At 47.0% G+C, this 20,046-nt stretch overlaps 1 protein-coding gene across 1 annotated transcript in view; it reads left to right on the top strand.

Moving 5' to 3' along the window:
• The window catches only part of pkhd1l1.1 (PKHD1 like 1, tandem duplicate 1), a 137,915-nt gene that overhangs the window by 44,676 nt on the left and 73,193 nt on the right, over positions 1 to 20,046 (top strand). The window contains exons 26-37 of the mRNA XM_078398424.1: positions 356 to 503; positions 1,761 to 1,912; positions 4,453 to 4,575; positions 6,190 to 6,295; positions 7,403 to 7,522; positions 8,996 to 9,160; positions 11,595 to 11,716; positions 13,866 to 13,998; positions 14,842 to 15,016; positions 16,311 to 16,453; positions 17,418 to 17,606; positions 18,268 to 18,438. Coding sequence (XP_078254550.1) covers positions 356 to 503; positions 1,761 to 1,912; positions 4,453 to 4,575; positions 6,190 to 6,295; positions 7,403 to 7,522; positions 8,996 to 9,160; positions 11,595 to 11,716; positions 13,866 to 13,998; positions 14,842 to 15,016; positions 16,311 to 16,453; positions 17,418 to 17,606; positions 18,268 to 18,438 — 1,747 coding nt within the window. The remainder of the gene's footprint in view (positions 1 to 355; positions 504 to 1,760; positions 1,913 to 4,452; positions 4,576 to 6,189; positions 6,296 to 7,402; positions 7,523 to 8,995; positions 9,161 to 11,594; positions 11,717 to 13,865; positions 13,999 to 14,841; positions 15,017 to 16,310; positions 16,454 to 17,417; positions 17,607 to 18,267; positions 18,439 to 20,046) is intronic.

The following is a 20,046-nucleotide window of genomic DNA, read 5'->3' as shown; positions in this document are numbered from 1 at the left end:
ATGTATCTGTACACTGTGGACGGCTCAATTGAAATCATGTATAGTCGTGACACGTGAAGTGTCTCACTAGTTGGCCGCGGATTGGTTAGGGGTGTTCCACATGTGGTTAAGGGAGGTTAGTTCCAATGTTGATCCCAGTGTTTTGAACCCTTCGCTCCGAAGGAGAATTCATGGGATTTTCCCCAATATCCCACCACATCTTAGTGGGTCTGAGCAGCATCGGTGTAACTGACCATACAGCCTGATCTTCTCGTGGGCTTTCCTGCCTCTGTTCAACAGTAGTCCAGAAGAAGCCCCATGAAAGACTAGGATTCCCCATCAGGAAGTCTGACGCCTGCCATGAATATTTTTCCAGCTTCAATCCAACGTCACAAAGAATGAATACACCTTCCGGGGGATCACTTGGCCCAAGGGATCCTTGATAAGAGTGCGGAGAATACAGGCAGCATCTCCCCCCATCACCGGCACTCTGGACATTGAAATCTTCGGCCGACAGTTGAAAGGTAAGTATTGAGGTGTGGGGAGTTTTGGAGGCCAGCTCTCAATGCTTGCCTGCTGGAAGTGCCACTCTGTATGAAGTCCTATGCCACAGGAAGGTTTAAGATCTGTAGTATATCTGACATGTTCACTAGCCAGTGCTCTGGTTCACTGGGAGATGTGTCCTGTCACACCCAGCCTGAGAGATATGTGGACTGAGCCTGATCTCAGTTTTCAAAGGAATAGCAAACAAGATCTATCTGCCTTATTTCCATTTAAACCTCAGAGAGATTGACTTCAGGTTAACGTTCTGTCTCGGTGATGCCTCACCTGTTTCCTTGTCACCCAGTTGGATTGGGGGTTTGCACCCTCGCTCTGCTCCTTCGTCTCCTGCACATTGTGGGTTCAGATCCTACTCCTGAAGCCTGTGGTTGTAGTCAGTGCTTGCAGGACAGTCAGTGCTTGCAGGGCGGTCTGACCACATCCTGACGGAGCCAACACAGTCAGCACTGATACCAGCACAGTACTGTGATTGTCCCAAAATCCTCAGCAGCCAGTCCTTCATCATACAAGAGGAAATTGATAGGGTTACTTTACAGCTGCATTTTCATGGTTTGTGAAAATTCTCCCCAGATGCTGCAATGCACCACCATGACCTAGCGGAAATATAGTAGGAATCAGAGGGAATCATGCAAGAAACTCGGTGCTCTGACTCTGTGGGTGGGAAGACGAGTGGATGAGAGAAACCGGTGTCAGGTATCAATGCGGGGACTAGAGGTTGGCCACTTAAAAACACAAGGGCACAGAGTGAGGTGCACTGGCAGAAGGACCGGATGTGAAGAGAACACAACTAATTCCAGCCCCCATCAGCTGTCAGATCTGGTCAGTGCTTCCTGCAGTCAGTTGCTGTGATCAGGTCTGAGGTGCCTGAAATTGAGCGAGGTCACTGGAAGTTGGTCATTGGGTCACTGGGAGCTAGTCACTGGCTCATTGGGTGTTGATCATTGGATCACTGAGAGCCAGTTATTGGAATCCGTTCACTAGGGACAGGTCACTGGGAGCTGGTCACTGGGAGCTGGGTCGGTGGGATTCAGTCCCTGGGGACAGGACACGTCACTGGGAGCTGGTCACAGGGAGAGATCATTGGGAGCTGGAGAGATACTGGAGAAGCAAATGGTGGGCATTGGGGGGAAGAGGGAGGAGGAGACGGGATGAGAGATCATGGACTGATCTACACTCCTAATGCTCTGCACCATCTTGACCTTTGTTTTTTGGTTTTCAAGGATTGCCAGTCAGTGCCTCAGCCTTGGAAATGCAATACACTTTACAAAGCATTCCTGAGATCGGGAGCGTGTCCGTGCAGAGGTCAGGCCGCTGCTCAGCTTACAACTGGAATGTGAAGTGGTTGAAAGCCGGAAAACAGCCCATCCTACAGGTGAGAGGCGGAGCCCAAAAACACACATTCATCCAATCCCTGGACAGACCAGGCTGGGACCAGGTGATAGATCAGGTTCAAGGGACCAAATGGCCTTTGCTCCTACCTATATGCCTGTTGTACTCATCAACGTCTTAACCCTGTTCAACATTACTGTTGGACAGATCAGGTGCATTGGACGAGATGGAGAAGGTGGGAGCAGATGGCTGGGCCATGATCATTAGGGTCCTATTCCACCCCTTGCTCTTTATCAGTGAGTCACATTGAAATCATCTTGTATACACATACCACCAGCAGAGGTAGGCAATGGCTGCTCGGGTGAATAATTTCTTCCAAGTTAGCTTGCATGGTGGCCACTCCTTCATTATCATTAGGGGTAGGTTCTGGATCCCTCTCCTTAGCACTGTGGTTCAAGAAGATGGCTCACCCCATCTTCACAAGGGCATTATAACTACATTTAAAAGACTTTTGGACAATCACATGGATAAGAAAGGTTTAGAGGGATACTAGACCAAGTGGACCCATTGGGCCCAAACCTCTCCTGCATTGATGCAGCACCCTCTCCTCCCCCACTCCCCCCTCTCCTCTCCCCTCCCCCCTCTCCTCTCCTCTCCCCTCCCCCCTCTCCTCTCCTCTCCCCTCCCCCCTCTCCTCTCCCCTCCCCTCCCCCCTCCCCTCCCCCCTCCCCTCCCCCCTCCCCTCCCCCCTCCCCTCCCCCCTCCCCTCCCCCCTCCCCTCCCCCCTCCCCTCCCCCCTCCCCTCCCCCCTCCCCTCTCCCCTCCCCCCTCCCCTCCCCCCTCCCCTCCCCCCTCCCCTCCCCCCTCCCCTCCCCCCTCCCCTCCCCCCTCCCCTCCCCCCTCCCCATCCCCCTCCCCCTCCCCTCCCCCCTCCCCCCTCCCCTCCCCCCTCCCCTGCCCCCTCCCCCTCCCCTCCCCTCCCCCCTCCCCTCCCCCCCCTCCCCTCCCCCCCCTCCCCTCCCCTCCCCTCCCCTCCCCTCCCCTCCCCCTCCCCTCCCCCCTCCACCTCCCCTCCCCCCCCTCCCCCTCCCCCCTCCCCATCCCCTCCCCCCCACCCCATCCCCTCCCCCCCTCCCCATCCCCCTTCCCTTCCTCCCTCCCTTCCTCCCTCCCTTCCTCCCTCCCCCCTTCCCTCCCCCCTTCCCTCCCCCCTTCCCTCCCCCCTTCCCTCCCCCCTTCCCTCCCCCCTTCCCTCCCCCCTTCCCTCCCCCCTTCCCCCTCCCCTTCCCCCTCCCCCCTCCCCCCCTGGCCTGGCTCTCCTGCCGCTACAGAGTCAGCAAAACCACCCCCAAGAGACAGGCGACCGAGCCCTGCTCGTACCCAAGATCAACGGGCCCCAACTATGTAGGCGCGGACGCGTTTGTTCTATGCATGCAGAAATGTGAATATATTTTAAAATATAACACCACTTTGAATGAAACTTCATCCATAGCACCACAGGACGATGGTGAGTAAGATGGGCCTAAAATTGTCATGCTATTGTGTACCGTTTTGGCTGTAGTTCAGGAACAAACAAACAAAGAAGAGTTTTAGTATGTAGCTGGAACAAATGCAGGCAGGTGGGATCAGTGCAGATGAGGAATCTTGGCTCGCAAATTTGGCTGAAGAGCCTGTTTCTGTGCTGTATAACTCTGAGACTATTGTATAGGACCAGGACAGGGAATGGTAGGACCCTAGAGAGTGCTAGAAAACAGAGATATCTAGGAATGAAGGTACATAGTTCCCTGAAAATGGCATCAAGGTGGATTGGTGATGGAGAAGGCTTTTGACATATAGACATTCATCAGTAAGAAACTGAGTAAATAAGTTGAAATGTTACGTTACAGTTGTGTAAGATATTGTTGAGGCTGCACTTGGAGTATTGTGTTCAGTTTTGATCACCCTGCTGTGGGAAAGATGACATGAAGGTTGAAAGAGTGCAGAAAAGATTTATAACAATGTTGCCAGTCATGAGGGCCTGAACGATAGGGAGAGTTTGGAGAGCTGTAGGCTGAGGGGTGCATAAATTCATGAGACAAAAAGATAGGGTGAATGTACAGTCATTTTACCAGCATAGGGAAATCAAAAACTATACGGCATAGGCTTATAATGAGAGGGGAGGGATGTTATAGGCATTTGAGGAGCAGCTTTTTCACACTGGGGGTAGTGGGTGGAAGGAACGAGTTCCCAGAGGAAATAGTTGAGGTAGAAAAGATAAGAACATTTAACAAACATTTAGACAGGTACATGGATAAGAAAGGTTCAGAGTAACATGGGCCAACTGTAGGTAAATGTTTCAAGCTTCGATGTGGCATCTGGATTGGCACGGTCTGGTTGGGTCAAATGGCCTGTTTCTGTACTGTGTGATGTTATGACTCTATTACGGATGGGCAATAAAATGCTGCAGTTGCCAACCTGCCTGGATCCTCTTTATAGGAATAAATGGAGCTGCAGCCAGGATTTCCTGGTGGAATTTGTTGAGCTGATCACATGACCATAATTTGATTTGGCATTAAATGTGTCTGTTGATCCTGTGTTGAACAGGTTAATGGTTCAAATCTTCAAGGAGCCGATGCGACAGTTATTGTTTACTCGAGCAAGCGTGGAGGGCTGTTCAGGCAGCGGCTGATTGGAGACCTGTTCCGTACCCCGCACCCACTGCCTCAGGTATGTACAGCAGACTCTTCACACCCTCCTGCTTTGAAATGGCAGGTTGAATCCCTGCTCCAAGCCCCACAAGCCTGTTCCACAGTCAGTTAGACCACAGCTAATCCATACTGGAACTCCATTTATACTACACCTGTATTCCGACTTGATTTGGAGACCACCCCCCCCCCCCTCAGCCCAGTCCAATTTACTCATTCTTGTCCCACATTCCCCAGAATCCTAAATCAGTAACAATCTACTGGTCTTGATCCTGAAATCTTTACTTAAACCCTTAGATCCAGAGATTTCCCAGATGGGGGCTGTTCCCAGTGAGAAGATTTCCTTCCTAAGCTGTGCAGTTTTACTGATTTCTGGTCCTTCTCCACACCCCCTCACCCGCCCCATCCCCTCTCCCCCACCACCCCCTCTCCCCCACCACCACTGCACCCCATCCTCACCAGCAATGGAATCCCTTCATTCTTTTGCAAGTTAAGCCTCCACCCATCTATGTATACATCACATCTGGAGGGAATGTGAGCAGACTGTTTTCCTTCCTTTTGCTGCTTCAGTTTCCCGATAAGTGCAGGTAGCGTGGGTTACATAACCATTGACTAGGCCAGTATACCTTGAGAGGGAGAAGAATTTGCAGACTAACAATGATCTTGGGTCGGGGGCAAAGATCATAGAGCGGATGGGTGTACACAATTGTTGTCTCAAACATCAACCAGAAATATTGGAAACACTCGTATGTCAGACAGGCATCGGAGGTGGGAGAAGCAAAGTTTATTATTTAAGTCCGATGAGGTCTTTCTCGTTGCATAGAAAGAGAAAGACTTCAGAGCACCTAGACGATTAAACTCTACTTTTCTCTCCACAGACACTACCAGAACCACTATATTTCCAGCATTCTCCATTCTCTTTCCCAGATTGCCACATCACAGAGTTTAGCTTTGGTATTACATTTCCTAATCAATCTGGTCGTCAGCAGTTTTAACTCTTGAACCCCCAGCTCAAGCTGTCAGGGTCCGTGTTAGATTAGCACGTCAGTAGCAGAGACTCTGCAGGAAAATTAATCAATTTCAGCTGGCTCTCTTGGTACCCTCAACCTCATGCGGGACTATTTCACCTTCCGCTCTTGATATCAGTCTCATGGAGAATACTTTGCATTTCCTTATGACCTCGATTTGGCCAACATTCTTTGGCCATGCTACGCCATGCTAATTGGATTCCCCAATTAATTTTCCCTATTAACTGTTCTCTTGCCATTCCTATCAATTCCCCCAGATTCTATCACCCACTGGGACACTAGTGGCAATTTACATTGGGCATTTAACCTTACAATGTACCTATGGGAAGAAACTGGAGTACCATGGGGGAAATGAACAAGTAGAAGGTGCAAACAGCATCCAGGCAGCACTGGAGGTTGGGATGGAACCCAGGTCTCCAGAGCTGCAAGGTCGTAACTCCGAAAAGCCACGGTGTGGAACTGAGCTTAGTGTTGTTGCCTGGCAGTGGCAGCCAAGTATTACAGCCCTCCATTAATGCTAGTGCCCGTGGGGTTCACAGTGTGAATACAACCTGCAGTACGGTGACAATCAGAACCACTCAGCTGTCATGACATTTCCTACCCAACAGGTGCATGTTTTCATCAATGGCATTTCCAGCAACTGCTCCGGAAACTGTGGATACATGTGGAATTCTGCGAAAACCCCAGTCATTACAGGCATCAGCCCTAGCAAAGGTATGTGCTCAAACCAGGGGGGAATGTTTCCCCTCAGGGGGGTACATAGCACAAGAGGCCAGCATTTCAGGGCTTCCTCATTTCAGACGGAGGTGAGGAGAAATTTCTTCTCTCAAAAGTTTTTGAATCTGCATTTTCTCTACCGAAAGATCTATGGAGGCAGAGCCAGTGGATATACTGAATTTGGTGTTTGACAGAGTACAGTAGAGGGGGATGGGGAGAGATGTCGGGGCAAGACTGGGATTGAATGGTGGAGAAGACTCGAGGTGCCGAGTGGCCTCCTCTGTTTCCTCTCATGTTCTAATTCCACAGTCACCTCCTTCCACCTGCCTTCAGCAACTGCTGGGCACTTTCCTCAGGCTACAGCCTGTGTCTCCTTCACGTTATGTCCAGCCGAGCACAGAGTGACCATGGTTGAGTCCACCATCTTACATCCATAACCAGCGCAAGAGTGCCCTGCCCACAGTGTAACACCCAGTCGGGTGCAAAGAGGCGTGCACACACTGTCCCATCTAACCCATAGCAGGTCATGGTGACCGTGTCCACTGTGTAATGTCCAGCTCAGAGCAGGCCTCTGTGACCATGCCCACTGTGTAATATCCAGGCCAGCACAGTGTGCCTACGTCCACTGTGTAATGTCCCGACCAGCATAGTATGCCCATGTCCAGTGTGCAATGTCCAGCCCAGAGCAGAGTGACTGTGCCCACCCTGTAATATCTAACCCAGAGCAAGCTTCATGACCGTGTCCACTGTGTAATGTACAGACCAGCACAGTGACCATGTCCACTATGTCCAGGGTCGAATAAATGTGTCCTCCATATAACGTGCAACCCAGAGCAGAGTGCCTGTGATTATGCCCACCATCTTACACCCAGCCCAGGGCAGAGTGACTGTGATCATGCCCACCATCTTACACCCAACCCAGAGCAGAGTGACTGTGATCATGCCCACCATCTTATACCCAGCTCAGAGCAGAGTGACTGTGACCTTCCCCACAGTAGAACGTCAAGCGCAAAGCCCAGTGCCAATTCACACCCTGTAATGTCCAGCCCAGGGCAGACCACAGTGACTGTGACCACCGTCTAACTCTACCCTTTGATCCTGCAGGTTCGGCTCTTTCAGGCACGGTCCTGACCATCTCGGGCTACCAGTTCGCCAACAGTTCAAAGACAGACACTACCTGGGTTTTGATTGGAGAAGCCAATTGTCCGATCACGGGAGTAACTGGTGAGCTGATGCTGAAAACCAAAGGAGTCTTTGGGGTGCGTGGGGGCGAATCACAGGACTACTGGCTTGCCACGCATGCAGGAGGCAGAGCTGAGGGCTCCTTCCTGTGGATCTGGAGCAGCCACTCGAAAGTGCAGTCCCCAGCAGCCGAGAAACATCATCTGTTTATTTCTTCCACAAATGCTTCCTGTCCCGCTGAGCTCCTTCAGCACTCAGTGTTTTATCATATCATATCATATCATATATATCATATCATATATATACAGCCGGAAACAGGCCTTTTCGGCCCTCCAAGTCCGTGCCGCCCAGTGATCCCCGTACATTAACACTATCCTACACCCACTAGGGACAATTTTTACATTTACCCAGCCAATTAACCTACATACCTGTACGTCTTTGGCTCCAATACTGGGTGCCGATTCTGCTCCCTCGTGCTATCCACATGCTTCACTTAGCTCCAAGTATTTCCACAGTTCTCCTTTGAGGATGTGATGGTCCCTATCACTCCCTGAGGCAGACCACTCCATTCCCAAACACCCCGTGAGTAACAACATTGCACCCACTGCCCCTCCTGATAAACTGAGGCACAGAATTGAGGGAGTGGATCACTGATGTTTTTGTTTCCTTCACAAAGAGTATTTATTGCATAATCACAGTTACAAAGTATTACACAGATCAAAACTGTGGCAAGAGTTCTGCAGATATCTGAGTTTTGTCTATGATACATATATATAATTTGGGCATAAACGTAGATAGGTTGATCAGTAAAATATATTTGCATCAAGGTGGCTGGGATCACGGGCTGTGAGGAAGGCTGTCAAAGTATACTGCGGGATATTGACCGACCACAGAAATGTGCAGAGAAATAGGAGATTGAATTCAAGCAAGTGTGACGTGCCACACATTAGGAGGTTGAATGTAAGGGAGAAATATGCAATCAATGGCAAGATCCTTAACGAGGGCTTTTAACTGAGCAAAGCATTCCAGTGTGACTGGGCGAATATAACCAGACATAACATGACTCCAAGGCGCACTGGAGATCTTCACAGGGATGTAAGGCCTGTTCAAAGATGAAAACAAAGTCCTGCACGTTCTAGAAATCTGAAATAAAAATAGAAAATGTTGTAAGTGCCATCAGATCTCTGGAGAGGCCCAGAATTAGTGTTTCAGGTTAATAATTGTTCAACAGAACTGGAATAATTCAGAGATGAATACATTTAGCATTTGGACAAGGAGGGGTTGGTTGAGAACACAAGCAAAGGTCAGTGATAGTCTAGAGGGCAGGATAGAGCACAAAATAATGGTGCAAGGGGAAAGGGAGCAGTAGTGGGGACAAATAGAGGAGCCCAGAATGAAGCACGTCAAATAACTGAAGTACTTTATTTTACTCTGGAGAGTTATGTTAAAAACAGCATAATACTTTTATTGTTAATTGATTTTAATGATGTGATTTTGCGTTCATTTTATCATCAGATACTGAAATTACTTGTCTGGTTGGCCGAGGCTACACCACAGTGTCCCCACTCACAGTCTACATCGCCGAGCTTGGCTTTGCAAAACACGCAGACAACAGGGTGTTTACTTTCACCTATGAGCTGGAGGTTACCAGCATTTTTCCTTCTGAGGGCAGTACGGAAGGTAATAATTATAAAATAGGTGGACAGCCATTTAAATCATCGTTAACGTAATAAACTGCTCTGTTCAATAATATTTAAAACCTCAGCACAAGGTGTGGACAAGTACTTAAAAGAACCAAAAATCATAAACGTCGAGTTTAAAGTTTCGATTGAACTACATTTTGTATGGATTGCAGCTCAATTCAATAGATTCATTGAAAGTACAAACAGTCTCTGGCACCTTTAGTGTAAAATATCAAGCTTTTCATTTCACCCCCTTGGCATGCAGAATTCTAAGGTAACAAGGACACCTATGTTGCTCTCATTTGGGTATCAAGCAAGACTGAGTTAGAGCAGCAATTCATCAGCATGGATGAAGCTACAGGCCATGTGAAGGATTGAATTGATTCTGATTCAATAAGTTTATTGGATGCAATGAAATTCCTTTTTCACATATGCTCACATAGTAAACAGTATACATGCTAATGATGAATATAACAATAAATACAACAATGAATGCAAAACAAAGGTGAAAAGAGTTTAATGCAATTTGAAGCAGTACAAAAAATACTAAAGTGCAATTACAGAATAACCAAATGAGGTTGAGTTGAGAATCAGTGTACGTGGCACCAAGGTTTGTTTAAGTTTAAGCATCTACCGTCTCTTATGCTTCTGTTGTGAAAGAGGTTATCAGTTCAGGAATTTGATCACCAGGGGGAAGAATCTATTCTTAAGTCTGTTCTTAAGTAGTGACTAGCCTGTGATGGACTGGGCTGTCTTCACCTCACTCTGCAGGCTCAGGCAGTCAAGAGCACAGTAGTTGTCGTACTGGTTGAGATGCAGCCTGGATGGAATACTTTCTCTAATGTATCTGTAGAAGTTTGAGAAAATCCTTCAGGACATGCCGAATCATCTCAGATGCAGAAGAAATTAAGTACACTGATGCGCTTTCTTGATTACCGCATCAGTGCAAACAGTGATAATCCTTGAAATAAATCTTCTGCTGGAATAATTTCAGAGACTTCAGTGGTTACTAATGATACTGAACTTGCCTCACTCAGCTAGCGTTTGCTTATCTATAGACCCACTGTGCAGTACATGTGTTTTAAATGGACTGCTTTTTGCATTGAGAATTTGGGTGTACAGGGTCCTGTTTCAGGTGACAGTCATCGAGGAGGAGTGTAACAGACTGCAGGAGGATATGGTCAGGTTGATGGGAGTAGGGAGGGTAGGTGAACCCATGGCAGGGGAAGCTTAATGTAGAACATGTGGTGCTATCCTTTGGTACAAGAATGAGGAGAGGTGATAATGAACTGAAGGGCCCAAAAGTGGTGCAAAGTCAGAGAGAAAGATCAGGCCTGTCCGTGACTGGACCCAGTCTGGCCCATCAGCAAGTCCCAGCCATTTGGATCTGTCTGGCCCAAACAGTACTTCCAGCTGTCTGGCCCCAGTCTGAACCATTCCGTGACTCCCAACCGTCTGGACAACAAGAAGTCTGCACAGGGAGGTTGTGTGTCGGAAAGAAGCATTCATGGGAATGAGCAACACTGGGGATACTCAGCGACAATGGGAGGAGGAAAGGGAGGTGCTAACCTCAGTCGTCTGCTGTCTGGAAGGTCAGACAACCTTTACTGTTTGTTTCATTCATGGAAGGTGCTGCCAAAGTTTCCTCCAATGTGAGTAGGATGCTTAGCTTAGAAACATTGGTCACCCAGAACCATTGTGAGTCCTGGCAGTGGAGAATTAATGATAATATGCTTGGAATTGGCTCTTGGGCTTTGACAATAACAGATATGCCTGTACCTGTGTGGCATCACCATGACTGCAGACAGCCTGTGCTGTCTGGCCTGAACATGACTCCAGATGCCAGCGCTGTGGTTAGCTGCCATGAAATGGCCATGCAAGACACTCATCCGAGGGCAACAGGGGTCGGCAGTAACTGCTGTCCTTGCTCACAATGCCCAGACCTCACAAAATGCATAAATGTTTTTTAAATATCTTTTTACCAACCATGACTAAAGATTACAAAGGCTTGCACGTTACGGTGCCTTTGCTGGTCTCCTGGACTCCAGCGAATCACTGCAGGCAGCAGTACAATATAAGAAGCTCACTGAATGGAGAAAGATAGGGTCCTGGTGCTTTGAAATGGGCAGCCTGTTTCATGAAGTACACCTGGGGTTGGAGCCGGATCTTGCAGACTTGTGCCAGAGAAGATATCTTCTCCCAGAGGCAATGGGAATCTGAACAGGGTTGAGCAGGTGGTCAGTGCAATTTAAGATGAGATGTTAGGGCTGGTGATTTGTTATTGGGTGTGGAGATGAGAACAGGCGGGAGAGGTGGGTAAATGCTAGAATAGCTGGATAGTCAGTGAGAGGCAGTACTGGACGTTGGAGCCCACTGAGCATCACATCCGCTGGCCTCGCACTCAGCGCACTGTTTCTGCTTTTCTGTTTCAGGTGGAACCATCCTGACAATATCCGGCTCCAGTTTCACTCCGGACACGGCAGTGCTGATCGGAGAGAAAAACTGCACACTCCTCACTCAATTCCTGTTCGAGTTAACCTGCAGAACTCCACCTGTGAGTGGGTGGTCGTCCTTGTAGTGAGGGGATGCTGCAAGCCAGGGACAGAGGCTGGGTGGGGTGTAGGGGTTGTGTCTTGGCAGGTGTACTGTGGGTTGAAGGGGGAGGGGATCAATGGGATGGGAAGGAGGGGTGAGTGGGGTGGGGAAGGTGGTCCTGTTTTGAGTGGGTTGGTGGAGGGTTGTTTGGGAAGTGTGGGTATGGTAGCAGAGGTGTTTTGAGGGGGTGGGGTGGAGAGGGTGTGTTGGGTGGAGGAAGTGTGTTTGGGTGGAGAGGTTGAGGGGCATGTTGGGGTAGAGTGGGTGTGTTGGAATGGAAGGGCGAGTGGGTGATGTGTGGTTGAAGGGCGCTTGGGTGGAGGTGATGTGGGTGGAGGTGTGTGTGTGGTGGAGAGAGTGTGTTGGAATGGAGGGGTGAGTGGGGTGGAGGGCTGCATCGGGTTCTAGGGCAGTGTAAGGTGTAGTGCGTGGGATAGAGAGGGTGCATTGTGGTGGAGGGAGTGTGTTGAGATGTGGAGTGGATTGGAAGGGGTGTGGGTTCTGGTGTTGGTTTGTGGGATGGAGTTGGGTATGTGGAGTGGAGGCAGTGTGTGGGGTGGAGGGGTTGGGGTAGAAGAAATGTGGGGCGGAGAAAGGTGGTGGGTGTAGGTGAATGGGTAGAAGGGGTGTGTGGGTCAGGGTGACTGGATGGAGGCAATGTGTGTTGTGTAGATACTGTGTTGGTGGTGGTGTTGTGTGTCGAGCGGAGAGGGTGGGATAAAGGAGATGGGGCCGAGGGGATGCAGTGGAGGGATTTATTGTTTCTGACTCTGAGCGAGCCTGTCTCTTTTCCCCCTCTCCCTCCATCCCCTCTCCCTCTCCTTTTACAGACTAATGATTGTTAGGCTAGTGTGTTGTTCATCCAGGGCCAAACAGCAACTCACTTCCACTGGACAATTGTCCCAGCTTCCCACCTCCTCCTTCACATTAGTACAGCAAGCTCACATTCCCATTGGGACCATACTTTGGGAATATGAATGTGAAATTCCCAGCATTTTCTAATCCTTACACCTAACTGAGTGTGAATATCTAATCCACAGGTTTTGACTATGTCCTGCTGCTTTACGGTCTGGAACGGCACAGTGGCGCAGCGATAGATTTGCTGCATTACAGCGCCAAAGACCCGGGTTCAATCCTGACTAGGGGTGCTGTCCATACGGAGTTTGTACGTTCTCCCCGCTTGGGTTTTCCCGGGGTAATCTGATTTCATCCCACACTACAAAGACGTACAGGCTTGTAGATTAACAGGCTTTGGTAAAGATTGTAAATTGTCCCTAGGGTGTTCATATACAGGGTTCTGGTCAGTGCAGATTTGTAGGGTCGATGGGCCTGTTTCCCCACTGTATCTCTAAACAAAGCTGAATTATACTACAGTATGCATGTTCAAAAATTGATACGTTCTGTTGCTCTGAATTAAATAATTGGGATTTTAGCAATGAAATTAACCCATTTGTTTTGGAAGGGCACTCCATCCTGTAATGGGGAGAGTGTGACGATGTTTAGATTTGGCGTGCACTTGATGTAATGTGCGGGACCTGAGAGGTTTCCTCTGAACATAGACCCCCACCATCACAGAATGATTCTGTAACAACCAGTTCATGTATCCATCCATCAGCCCTGTCACAAAGTGCCCTAAAATATAATAATTATGTCAAGGCATAATAAATGTTGGTTGAATGGGAACTGCAAGGGGAATTAATTCAGGTGGATGTCTTAAATTATAGCCTCAAGCCATCTTAACTTCACCCGAACACATAATCCATGAAATATATAGCATGCTTGAAACAGATATAAATATTTATTAGAGTGAATTGCAGGTTCTGCGAGAGCTCCACTAACCTTGTGCAAGATGCATGAAAATAATTATCAGATAGGCTGTCTGATGCAGGCAATGCTGGTTATGAATTAGATGCTTGCACTCATTCCGGTTTAGTGGGATCACGTTTACTGGTAGGTGCTGCATGTTAATTATAATGCAATATTCCTCGGAGTGGCGGTGAAGTTATTCATGTTTTATTGGAGCTTACTTAACTTTCCATTTGGTTACATTTCAACTGCTCAGCAAAATGACTTGAAAGATCATTAATTCCATTCCTTTCACCCTGCAGGCAACCGCTGGAGTGGCCAATATCTCTGTGTTCACTAATGAAACACATAAGACATTGCCTTTCGTTTTCACTTACAATGAAATTAAGATGCCGGTAATCTTTCAAATATCACCCACTGAAAGCAGTGTGACAGGTATGTCAGTCACCGTGCAGGTTCCAGGGACCGTTTCGTGGATGGCCTTAAATATTCTAGAAACAATGGAAAGGTTACAAAGGAGAGGGTATGGTAGGCAGTCAGAATCGTTTCCCCATGGTAGGGATATCATTAACAAGACAACATAGGTTTAAGATGAGGGTAAGGCACTTTAGATGGGATCTAATAGGAAAGGGTTTTTTACATAGACATTTGTTGATGTCCGGAACATGCTGCTAAAAAGAAGTGGTGGAATCAGATACAATCACTACTTTTGAGAGACATCTGGACAGACACTTAAAGAGACAATGCATAGATGAGTACAGTCCTAATGTGGGCACATGGGATTAGCTTGATGGGCAAAAAGGTTGGCATGGAGGTAATGGGCCGAGGGGCCAATGTCAATGGGACACAACTCCATGAGCATATGACTCTAACCTGCTCATGTTTGCTGTTAATCTCTGTCTGCTCTCCAGTGAATTTGCTTAGTCTTAGAAAGGGGAAAGAGACCAGAGGCTAGAGAGGGGCTTCTGTCTGGGATGGTGGCAGAAGGCTGCGGGTGGGGGCAAGAAGCAGGGTGGGACAGGAGACGGGAGGGGGGAGTCCTGTCCAGGATAGCTGAAGAAGATGAGGTCATGCCAGGGATTGGAGTGGGAGACGGGAATGGGGTCTGATGCTTTGGGGGGTTGGAGCGGATGGGTGGAGGGAAACGGAGTGAGCAGAAGCCAGGGAACAAGATCAACAGGCACCATGTTCAGGGGAGCGATCTGAAATGCCCCTACTGGATGATCACCTTTGACATCAGGTGGATCAGCTTAACTGCAATGAGATTTGCTTTTATAGGTGGTGCTATCCTCACCATTTGCGGGTCAGACTTTGGCAGCAGGTCTGGAGACAGCCGTGTGTTTATTGGGAACTTTGAGTGTCCAATCCAAGAATGGTGGATCAACAACATCACCTGTCAGCTGCCCAGCCTCCCCCCAGGGGAGTACACCGTATGGACACACGCCCCTACCAGGTAGATCAGGTCTCAGGGTAGTCTGTACAATTTGGGAAACAATTAGGTGCAAACTACACCCAGCATAGCCATAGTCCCCATCATCCCTGAGTGTGCTAACTCCCCATCCCTTCCTATCCCCTTCTTCTCTCCCCCACCCCTTCCTATTCCCTCTCTCTCCTCTCTACCCTACCCCTCCCCACCACTCTCCCCCACCTTTTCCCCTTCCCCTCCTCACCCTTGCCTTCCATGTCTGATCCCACCCAAACCTGCCTCCGCACACCGCTTGGACCCACCCAGCCCACTGTCTTAACTATAGAAGAGTTCATTCACCACAGCATCTGGTATTTCATGTTTTTGGCTGTAAGGAGGTGAAGAAGAATGCTTTTAAAGATCCTGAACTGGCCACTGTACCCCAGCGTAATACATCAGTGTGGTTTTGTCCAATTTTTCACCAATTTCAAAATCAAATATTGTAACTCACAAGTGCTGGGTTGACACTCTGACTAAATCTGATATGTTCGTGATGAACTTACCTCCAGTTCACACCGCACAGGCTCAGGTCCCATACCTATCAAGGCCAAAAAAACTTTGAAGAGTTACATTTTAAACTTCCTCCTGAAGTTTCTGGTTCATGACAAATTTTGCAATCTCGATATTTGGGAGGACATGGGGAGGAAGGAGGCATTGGGAGGGGAGGGCTGTTGTAGGATTGGGTGTTGATGTTTTCATGCTGATATGTGATTAGGTGGTAATGCTTTTGATCTTGTCTGTTTGTCTCTATCTCGGTCAGGTTTATACTTTATTAAATTCCATCAAACATTCCTCATCGCAATTGCCCAACCGATCAGATCCAGCTGCAATTTTTGACAACCCCCCCATCTCCACTTCAACCATATCACCCACTTTAGTGTAATCTGCAACCTTGATAATCATGCCATGAGGCACACCACTGGCCACAAGCCTCCAGTCCAAAAAGCAACCTTCCACCATCACCCTCTGTTTCCTTCCATGAAGCCAATTTTCTATCCATTCAGCTATCTCTCCTTGGATCTAACCTTCCAAAGCAGCCCCTTCATGTGGAACCTTATCGAATGCCTTGCTGAAATCCATATATACAGTTTCTACAACTCTGCCATCATCAATCTCTTTGGTCACACCATCAAAGCATGATCTGAATATATGACACAATAGCAAATGCAAGTTGTGCAGCAAAGTCAATGGAAGCCAATTTTGCACGTTTACATTAATAATTGTACTTAAGCACACATGACAGGCAGGGTTCTACCCTTTCATCTTTTATCTTTCTCTGCAGCTGTTTTATGAATGCTTCCATTGAATATGTCTTGCGTGTAATAGGAATGAGCCCCACACTGGGTTCGCTGAATGGGGGCACAACAATCACCATCTCTGGGGCTGGTTTCAGTCCAACTCTAGAGGATAATGCTGTCGAACTCGGTAAGTCTATGATAAGCTTTCTCCAGAGGCTTCAGCAGCCTTATACCTTTAACTGGTTTTATTCTAAATTCAAGCTACTCTGTTAGCACACGATGAGAGAAACTTAAAATTCGCCTTAAACCTTTCCTGACTAAACATTATCAGATTGAGAAAGTTCTGTTCCATTCTGAATCTTCACTGTGATGTCCGATATTTACAGGCTCTGTTCGATGTCCCATTACCTTTGCCTCACCCAACGTGCTGGAGTGTGTTCTTGGTCCAACTGGAAGAACTTTCTTCATCACCAACCATGGCAGCCATCCAAGTAGGTGCAACTTCAGGAGCACACTCTTTCTTCTCCATGTCCTGAATGGGAGCATTGCAACTAAAGATCATTCCGTCTCCTGTTCTCTGATTCAGTTTTGTTCTGCTGATGTGAATCTTAACTCCATTAACTCACCTTAATAACTCCACTGACTTGCCCTGTGAACTCCACTGCCTCTAGTAACATACCTGTTAACTCTACTGACCTGCCTCATTAACTCCATGACCTTCATTGGTTCTACAACAACAAATGTACACAAATCTAATAACCTTGTTAAAGCCCCGCAACCACTCCCTTCTACTGATTTCAATCAGTTTGTTTGTGGTCCCCTGTGTTCTCTCTTCTATTAGTAGTGGGATTCCTGACTTGCACTCTCCTCTGTGAGAGAAAATTTAAATCGAAGGTCACTCCTTTATGTTTGACTCCCTAACATCAGCTTGGTGACAAGTGTCAAAATTGGACATATAATCTGTTTAATGTGATGTCTTCTGAGTTGAGAGAGTGAGTTCATGCATTGATAGCGAAAATATTTTCTCTTTTATTGGAAAATGTCCGAGATTGCAGTTACAATTATGTAAATTCCGATTTATAAATCTCAGTATTGCAACTGATGTTTTATTTCTTGAGTTGCGTTGCTGACTATTTTTGTTTATCGGACAGCACTGGGAGTTGGGTATAGTTGGAATTCGTCGAGCCTTGATATCCTTGTTGGGGACACGGTGCATTGGATATGGGAGTCGCCACCTCTCCTCCAAGGCTTGAGGTACCGAGTCTTCAGTGTCTCCAAGCCCAGTGATGTGAATTACAAAGGCAAGGGGTTTATAAGTGGAGATGTCGGCACTTCAGCAGGTGAGTACCCCATACTTGCATTTCATTTGGCTGGAAGATAGCAAGGTATAAAATCCAACTGATGTTTACAGTGCTAAAGTTTATCTTTGATAGTTTTTAGATTTAAAATCATTTCTGATGGGTGTTATGAATTAACCAATAATATCATCCATAAAGTTTACACGGATAGACCTCAGACACAGGGAAATGTTTTAATAGCGACTAGCTTTTCCCTAGCATTTATCATAACTTCAGAACATCCTGAAGCATTTTCCAGCTAACCTGGTCCGATTGAAATCTAATGTATTAAAACATGGTGGATAATTTGCACATATAGCATTTCACAAACAGCATTGTGATAATGAACTAATGACCAGTTTAAGTGATGTTGGACGAAGGCTGAAGGAAGAACTCCCCTGCTCCTCCTCCTCAAATACCCATTTGCAATTGTTCTTCACTAATTTTCTTTTATTCTGTCCATATTCCCATCAACTCCAAAGGATCCCTTAAACCTCTCTGCCCTGTTTCCTGCATTACCACAATGACTATTTCCAAAAGTATTTCATTGGCCATAAAGTTATTGGAGAGATCCTGAGATCAGTAAAGGGGTGTGATACATAAATGTGAAGATTTCTTTCTTGCACTGCTTGAGCTGACTGAGCAATCTCCCTTCTCCATATAGGTTCATTCTCCTACAACTTCACCTCGCCAGGCACATTTTTTTACAGCAGTGGTCTCATTGACCAGAAGCGCAAGATCTTCCTGCAAGGTGTGGTGCATGTGAGGGCAATGGAAGAAAGCCCCTTAAAGTTGGGTGTTTTCGTGATTGGCTTTGAAGCAGAATATGCACCTGGTAAGCTCATCCAGTTTCAGTCTGTAACTTTCAAGCTTATTGTATTGTTGTAAGACTGTTAAAGCAGCCACAGCCAGACAGAAAAATAGCTTTTTTTCCACGAGTGGTAGTTCTACTCAATTACCAAAGTCTGTAGTTTCTTTTTTTGCTCTGGTTTATTTTCACCCACACGTTTAGACCGTAATGTTGTATCCTTATTGGTTTGATGTGTTTATGCTTTATTCTTAATTGTTAACTGTATGTTTGTGTTGTCATTTGTGAGCGGAGCACCAAGGCACATTCCTTGTATATGCACATACTTCGCCAATAAACTTATTCATAAACTTATTCAGATGCCTGTATAGTAAGGCAACTGTGTTTATGGTATTTGTCTCGGTCCACATCACATTTTTTGCAATTAAACAGGTCACCCATTACATGAGGCGTCAATGACACTGGCATTGTCCAATGGAAATAATTGTTTTTGTGGCAAAAATAACTCTACTTTGGCTTTGTGTGCTAATTTCAGTAACATACACCTTGTAGACAGGTTGTTCCAATGTTCTCCAGTTATGGAAATTTCCTGTAGAAGTACACTACAGTTCTTCAGTAATTATTGGAAAAGTCTGACAATTATTGAAAGGTACATCGTGTACCACATATTCTACCATTAAAAGCAGAATGGAACCTTAAGGTCAATAATCAAGAAAGTCTGGATCTATTGGTTCATTATTGTCATGCGTACAGTGAAAAACTGAAGGGATAGTGATAACAGTACTTCATCCTTAGGGTGGTGAATCTGTGGAATTCTTTGCCACAGAACGTTGTGGAGGCCAAGTTAATGGATATTTTTAAAGCAGAGATAGATAGATTCTTGATTAGTATAGGTGTCAGGGGTTATGGGGAGAAGGCAGGAGAATGGAGTTAGGAGGGAGAGATAAATCAGCCATGATTGAATAGTGGAGAAGACGATGGGCTGAATGACCTAATTCAACTCCTATCACTTATGACTTTGTGACCTGATGACCTGCCAGTCGTTTTCTTTTCTAGATGATCTCAAGAAATGCAACCTCTGGAGTGAGATTTGAACATGCAACCTTCTTTGTTTAGTTATCCACAGAGTCTCAGCTAACGTTGAGCAAGTGAGCTGGGTGTCACAGTGGTGCAGTTGGTCAAGTAGCTACTTCACATCCTGACCTCCAGTGTCCACCACCAGCTCTGGCAGCACATTCCAGGCAGCCACCAAACTTTGCAAAAAACTTGCCCTGCGCGTCTCCTTTAAACTTTGCTCTTCTTACTTTAAGCCTTTGACATTTCCATTCTAGGAAAAAAGGTTCTGACTGTCTATTCTATCTATGCCACTCAAAAATGTTATATACTTCTATCAGGTCTTCTCTCAACCTCTAATGTTTTAGAAAAAATAATCCAAGTTTGCCCAACATCTCCCTGTAGCTAAACCCCCCCCCCCCCCCCCCCTAATCCAAGTATAATTCTGGTAAACCTCTGATGTACCCCTTCCAAAGCCTCCATATCCTTCCTGTAATGGGGTGACCAGAACTGCACACTATACTACAAATACAGCCTAAACCAAAGTCTATAAAGCTGCAAGACCGGTTCCTGACTCTTGCA

The sequence above is a fragment of the Rhinoraja longicauda genome, chromosome 4, assembly GCF_053455715.1.
Source record: "Rhinoraja longicauda isolate Sanriku21f chromosome 4, sRhiLon1.1, whole genome shotgun sequence".
Classification (NCBI taxonomy): domain Eukaryota; kingdom Metazoa; phylum Chordata; class Chondrichthyes; order Rajiformes; family Arhynchobatidae; genus Rhinoraja; species Rhinoraja longicauda.
This window is presented reverse-complemented; position numbering and strand designations above follow the sequence as displayed.